This window comes from Lactuca saligna, chromosome 1, assembly GCF_052625555.1.
Source record: "Lactuca saligna cultivar CGN05327 chromosome 1, ASM5262555v1, whole genome shotgun sequence".
Classification (NCBI taxonomy): domain Eukaryota; kingdom Viridiplantae; phylum Streptophyta; class Magnoliopsida; order Asterales; family Asteraceae; genus Lactuca; species Lactuca saligna.
Genome location: NC_136417.1, coordinates 3,008,401 through 3,014,400, shown reverse-complemented (window position 1 = coordinate 3,014,400; position 6,000 = coordinate 3,008,401). Strand labels below are relative to the sequence as shown.

The following is a 6,000-nucleotide window of genomic DNA, read 5'->3' as shown; positions in this document are numbered from 1 at the left end:
GTTTTATAGGGTGTCCATTAGGTTGGCTTTATTATATGGATCTGAAAGTTGGCCGATAAAGAAAAACATTAAAAGAAGATAAAGGTTGAAGAAATGAGAATGTTGCGGTGGACATGTGGCAAGTCATTTGTTGGACATGATACCAAACACGAAAATTAGGAATTCGGGTGGTTCAATGATGTTTAATAGGAGGCAACAAACAACGGTTGTTAAGAGAGTTTAGACTACTACAGTTTTGTTAAGAGAGTTTAGACTACTATAGTGTCTGACGTAAGGAGGAGATGTAGGTTGAGAAGGAAATGCGAAGATAGTGTTAGGTCAGCCATGAAGAAGTTAGGACTTACGGAGGATATGACTAAGATAGGAAATTGGAGAGGTTTAGAATTTGGGTTATGGAGTATTATTGATGTGCTTAGGTCTTAGATTCCTCTTCTTTGTTTATGCCTCTCGGACACTCTCTTAGCTTACACGATGTCATGGGGTTTTTGTTGATGGCATGCTGACGTGGACTACTTTGCCGGTAAACACCACCCCTTGACTAGATTTTTTTTTTTTTTTTTTGACATCAACACTCTCCATCTACACACTATTGTCGTTCACTGTTGTTGGTTGAAGAGTGCATCATATAAAATACATTGCATGGGATTTAAGCATTATATTTTTTAATTAAAAAAAGTTGGTAGGCAAGGATGGCAACACACCCATTGGTAGGCAAAAAATGGTAAGAATTGCAAAACACTCATGTGATCCTATATAACACCAAATTTTGGTAGGTAAAAACATCATCACCCTTTGGCCTTACCTAGTTTTGCTTCCCTATTTACTTTAAGCATGTGTAGCTAGTATTGTAAAAGGTTTTCTTTGGGTGAATGTTTCTACCACTTGGGTATTTATGCATGCTCTCTTGCTTACCCTCACCCCTCTACCCCTCTTCTCGTACAGATGTATTATGTTTTTTCAACTTATTTTCCCCGATTCACACCGCTTTTTATTCATCATGGGCCAACGCTTTGTATGTAGTGATCTTTCATAGATGAAATTGCAAAATTGTTATTTTTATTTTCTTTTTTCTAGCCGAAGGGATCTTTCCTTCACTCTGTGGGACAGTCTAGACATCTATGATTACAAAATTCTTTTTTCTAGCCAAAGGTCTTTTATGCAAGTGGTTTCCTTGTCTACATCCCCTTTACCCTATTTAGTATAGAACCGGGGTAATGTTATCGTTGTCTTGTATTGCATTTGATTAGCATTAAAGTGGATGAAAGTGGCATCAAAGGTACAAGTCTAAGGTGTAACATCATGATTCACGACTTATACATGAAACGTCTCCATACTCCAATTGCAGTCTACAGAAATTAATAAGATAATTAGTTAGATTAAATTTGAAACCTAGCGGATTTGTGAAATGTTGCACAGAAGAAAGATTATACGTGATAACTTTCTTCTTCTATCTTTCTCAAATTTTTATTGCACTCTATTAATAACATTGTCTAAGAATGGGTTGAAGAATACACAAAACTCTACTCTAACAAGACCAGCACTAGTACTAATTCTATATCAAGTAATGTATCCCTTTCTTTTGTTTCTCCCACCCAATAAACCATCTCCACAAATCTCATATTTTTGTTGATCCCCCTCTAAAAGCCTATCTACTTTCCCGCAGGATGGATATGGATATACATTGCCTGTGATTTTACCCAAAAAGTCTCTGCTTCTCAAAAACAACAAGAGCTTATTATGTTTACGACTTTTTGATGATTTCATTCTCTGTTGATTCCATTTCCATTTGACACAAGCAGTCAGGCAAAGGGTTGACATAAAAGGCCTCTTCTGAACGAAATCTATCCGTCCCCTTTGTCCCTGTGATTGGACCTTTTCTCTTCCGTGGTGACCCTTGCCTGCCAGTAATAAGATAAAACCAAATCAAATCAAAAAAAAACATCACTAGATCACCATTTTAACCCTTGTGAGACAAGGAGCATACCGTCTTTTATGGATCTCAATTATCCGGCTCGAAAGTTTCTTGCCTTCTTTCATTGTGCCATTACTAATTTTATCAAAAATACGAACTAGAAGTTTTCTGATCCAAAAAAATAAATAACAATTACAAGCTAGTAAAACAACATTAATAGCAAAAGTTAAGGATGTGAGTCAGTATTTAAATGATTTACCTGTCAGGAGAAATAGTTTTTCTGTGGCCTAAAAACCGCCTATGACCTTCAACAGCCCTTGCCATGTTCCCAGAATAAGAGGGAATGAAAATATCACTCTCCACTGAAACAATATAATCCAAAGCTGCCATTTGAGATGCATGCTCAATAAATGGATCAAGCTCCTCAACACTCGCCAGTTTCTCCTTCAAAAACAAACACATATGAATAAATTTTGCTTCAAATTCAAATCACCACAATTATTACAAACTACACACCTTTCTCATTAACGTGGGAAAGCGGGATTGAAGAGCCTCCATACGTGAATCCCCACCATAGATTTCTCCAGCAGCAATGTATATAGGAGTTGTTGAAGGGAATCCAAGGGCTCTTAGGAAGATTCCAACTTCTTTTGGAGTCAATGGACAATACCCTTTTGCTCTTTGTTCCATCGAATCAATGTCTTTCACTTTCCAATACGACGTATTCTCTCTACCAAAAAAAATAAAACATTACATTTAATGTCAACAAATGTGCGTGATAAATATTATTTATTTATTGCTGTAAAATATGTTTTTTTTTTTACCTAATGGAAGTAAGCTCATTAGCTTCTTCAATGGATAAATCATGTGTGCATCCACTAAAAGCAAGCATGTCCTTTTCGTATCTCAAATGCAATGCAATGTAAGGTCCATAAGCTCGCATCCGATCCACCAACAACTACAAACAATGCATTTAACTTATTAGATATATATTAAACAAAACATACGATTCAAAATTTAAATAAAATTATTATTTTTTTTAATTACTTTTCCCATTGCTTCTATACGAGGTGAAAAACGTAGGGCTTTGTAACATGCACGACAACGTAGCTTCTGAATATCAGGTGGAAGGTTATTATTGGCTAGTCTGGAATCAGATTTAGCTGCCCGAATAACCTAAAAAAAAAAAATAGGAATTTGAAATTGTCACAATTAAAAACAAAAACAGTGGTTGATTCAATTTTCAAATTAATCATTTTTTTGCAAAATGATATATAACTTTGTACCTGATAATCATCCCACAAGCTTGCTATTTCTTGCTCATAGTAATCAATCCCAGACCAGCTTCTAAAGTGCTTCACAGCTCTAGTAGCACTCATCAATTCTTTTGGAAGTTTTCTGATTATTTTCACATCATCAGCCAATGAAGTAATGAAATAATCTTCATCAAATACATCTGAGAAGTTGCTGCATATATAAACTTTATTATATCAAGAAACCCAAAACTTCAAATTTCAATTATTTTATTTATTTAAATAAAAAATGGTACCTTGTGTCCTGCCAAAATGAGCGTTTATCAAGCTCTGGAACCACAAGTGTTGCATTTATAATACGTGCAACTGCTACCATATCACATATCTGTGAAAACAAGTCACATTTAATGTACTTTCATTGATTTGTTTACAAATTTAAACAAGAAAATTTTAAAAGTACAATGATTTGATAAGGAAAGAACAGAAAACATACCCCAGCACGCATTTGATTGAGACCACCATTTGTATGAACAAGCAAGTAGCCTCGAGTTTCTTGTGGAACTAAGTAAGATTTATTAACATAACATCATAAAATGATAAAATAAAAATAAATCATTTTTTTTTTATAAATTTAAGAAGCAAAATCGCGAGTTGCTAACCTATATAAGATGAACTTGGATCAACACAAGGAGCAAAGTCACGATTAGGTGGCGGCTTCCATAACTTGTGGGAGTCCAATGAGCTGTTGGCACCATCCAACTGTCAAGTCTAAAGGAGTGAAAACATGAAAGATCATTTTTTCAAACTTAATGGTATTTTTTTTTTATGTTTTTTTGATATTTTTCAAGTTAGAGTGGCTCAAAAAACGCATTGACTCTTCCTTAATGACTCGGGTACAATGATTTCGAGAGAGATCATTTGTGAAATGGTAGATGAAAGATTTTAATTGGATTTAAAAGATAAAAAGGTAGAAACTGGAAAATTATAAAAGTTATCTGTTGAGTGAATCACATTAACCTTGAGAGCAGGGAGAGGAGCTTTTGAGAAATGGGGTTGAATCCAGCTTCGCTCTTTGCTCAACTTTTGGTATCGAATTTCATGTTGCTACAAACAAAATCAGACATTTTTAAGTTGAAATCCGATTAAAAAAACACACAGAGTTACAAGAAATAGTACTTTCGGTGATCATAAGATGACAAAAGATCATTAAGAAATCAAAATCAGAAGAAAAATCAAGAAATATAACTTTTTAGTGTCCAGATTCATGTTGCAACAGATTTAGAAACGAATCACGATCGGTGAAAATCGCATTCAATGATTTGAGTAATACCCACAAAAACAAAAGAGCAAAAAACAGAGATTTAAAAAAAGGTACGAAAACCCTTAAAATCCCCATTTGATCACAAGAAAAAATTAACCAAATACCCATAACGTTAGCAATGATTTGCCCAGTTTAGAAACTTTTAGTGTTTGAAGTTTTGAAAAAAATAAAGATTTGCAAGCAAAAGAAACCTTCAAACTTTACTTTTTAGAAGATGAATCTTCAAATCTTGGTTTAGAGCAGTAAGCTATTGAAAAAAATAATCACATTCTTACCACTAAATTAGAATCAATTCAAGAAGAGTAAACTGATTTATTTACCAACAAATATAACACGAAAACTAAAACCCTAGTTCAAGATTTAAAACCCGTATTCAGAAACAGGTAAAGAAAAATCACCGTTGGGAGCTTGTAAGGATCAGGAAGCATAGAAACTTGTGAAGGAGGGAAGAACAGATGCAAATGAGCAGAAAGCAAAGCCACCAATGAAATTGAAGCTATTGCGCACGTTAGCAGTCGCCGCATTAACCCTAACTTCCTCCATCTCTTTTTTTGCATCTCTATAATATTTCTATTTTACTTTGCTGAAATCAATGAAGACACCAGTTACACACACAACACCAAGAACAGACTCCTCTTTTTTTGTCGATCAAGATCTTCAAAAGGAATGATTTTGCCAGATGGGTTCCTTTCTTTCTTTCTCTCTCTATATCTACACGACGTATATATACGTGTAGTTTTTTTTGATACTTTCGTCGACGTCTAATGCTTCTGGCCCTTTTCGAGTAGGGCTTGGTAAGTTTTCAGCAAAGAATTTTGTACATTTATTATGAGGATGACTATGTGCTAATTTAAATAGGAAAACAGAAAATTCGGTGCAATTTTGGATTCTTGTGTGAGGATTTAGTTTCATCTCCAATATTTTGTTTTGTTTCTATGTTAATTGATTTATGCTATTCATATATTCCATTATTAAATATAAATTTTTATTTTAAGTTGTTAATATTTACTTTATGAAATATATATATTCTTAATTAATTTTTATACACTAATTTGATGTTATTATTAAATCAAAATGGTGTACAACAGTAAAACAATATAGAAATAATAGCATCAATTTAACTTAAGAATAGAGAAAACTCCAATGATCCTTGTCTGTTTTTTTTATTCAATATAAAATCATTTCAACTTACACTAGTTTAGAATTTGATTATTTTTATGACTTTGTTCCCAAATAGTTATTATATATTTTTTTATTTGTTGTCCGATTCTTCATTTGTTTAATATTTAAAATTTTTAGAAATTAAAATAGGGCCTCTCTCCCACTTTCTTTTTATTTTAAACATCTCACATATACAATTTTAAATGTACTACTAAACGATATGTTTATCTACTACGAGATTTGAACTTTCAACCATTTAAATTGATGAGTATGGTTCACACCCATAGCACTTTCAGCCATACTAAACAATATGTTTATCTACTATGAGATTTGATCTTTGTGGTTTCTGGTTT

At 33.3% G+C, this 6,000-nt stretch overlaps 1 protein-coding gene across 6 annotated transcripts; it reads right to left on the bottom strand.

Moving 5' to 3' along the window:
- Window positions 1-1,355: 1,355 nt before the first annotated feature.
- Window positions 1,356-5,301, bottom strand: LOC145028700 (O-fucosyltransferase 7-like). Of its 6 annotated transcripts, none has more exons than XM_078977483.1 (12): window positions 4,885-5,301; window positions 4,183-4,269; window positions 3,825-3,924; window positions 3,659-3,726; window positions 3,462-3,550; window positions 3,199-3,379; window positions 2,960-3,088; window positions 2,737-2,870; window positions 2,429-2,642; window positions 2,172-2,356; window positions 1,985-2,080; window positions 1,356-1,898 (listed from the first exon to the last, which is right to left on the bottom strand). In XM_078977483.1, the coding sequence occupies exons 1-12, from the start codon at window positions 5,041-5,043 to the stop codon at window positions 1,742-1,744; spliced, it is 1,599 nt and encodes a 532-aa protein (XP_078833609.1). In that variant the 5' UTR covers window positions 5,044-5,301; the 3' UTR covers window positions 1,356-1,741. The 6 variants fall into 6 exon arrangements, with proteins under 6 accessions (XP_078833609.1, XP_078833656.1, XP_078833705.1 ...); XM_078977530.1 differs by having other exon boundaries at window positions 3,199-3,310; XM_078977579.1 differs by lacking the exon at window positions 4,183-4,269.
- Between the last annotated feature and the right edge of the window lie 699 nt (window positions 5,302-6,000).

Bases quoted from the DNA above. Each gene is read 5' to 3' on its own strand.
- LOC145028700 (XM_078977483.1), bottom strand. From the start codon at position 5,043: ATGCAAAAAAAGAGATGGAGGAAGTTAGGGTTAATGCGGCGACTGCTA. The intron at 3,727-3,824 runs GTTAGCAACTCG...AATCTTACTTAG, and splicing joins TCCAAGTTCATCTTATATAG to TTCCACAAGAAACTCGAGGC. The intron at 3,380-3,461 runs GTACCATTTTTT...TTATATATGCAG, and splicing joins TCATTTTGGCAGGACACAAG to CAACTTCTCAGATGTATTTG.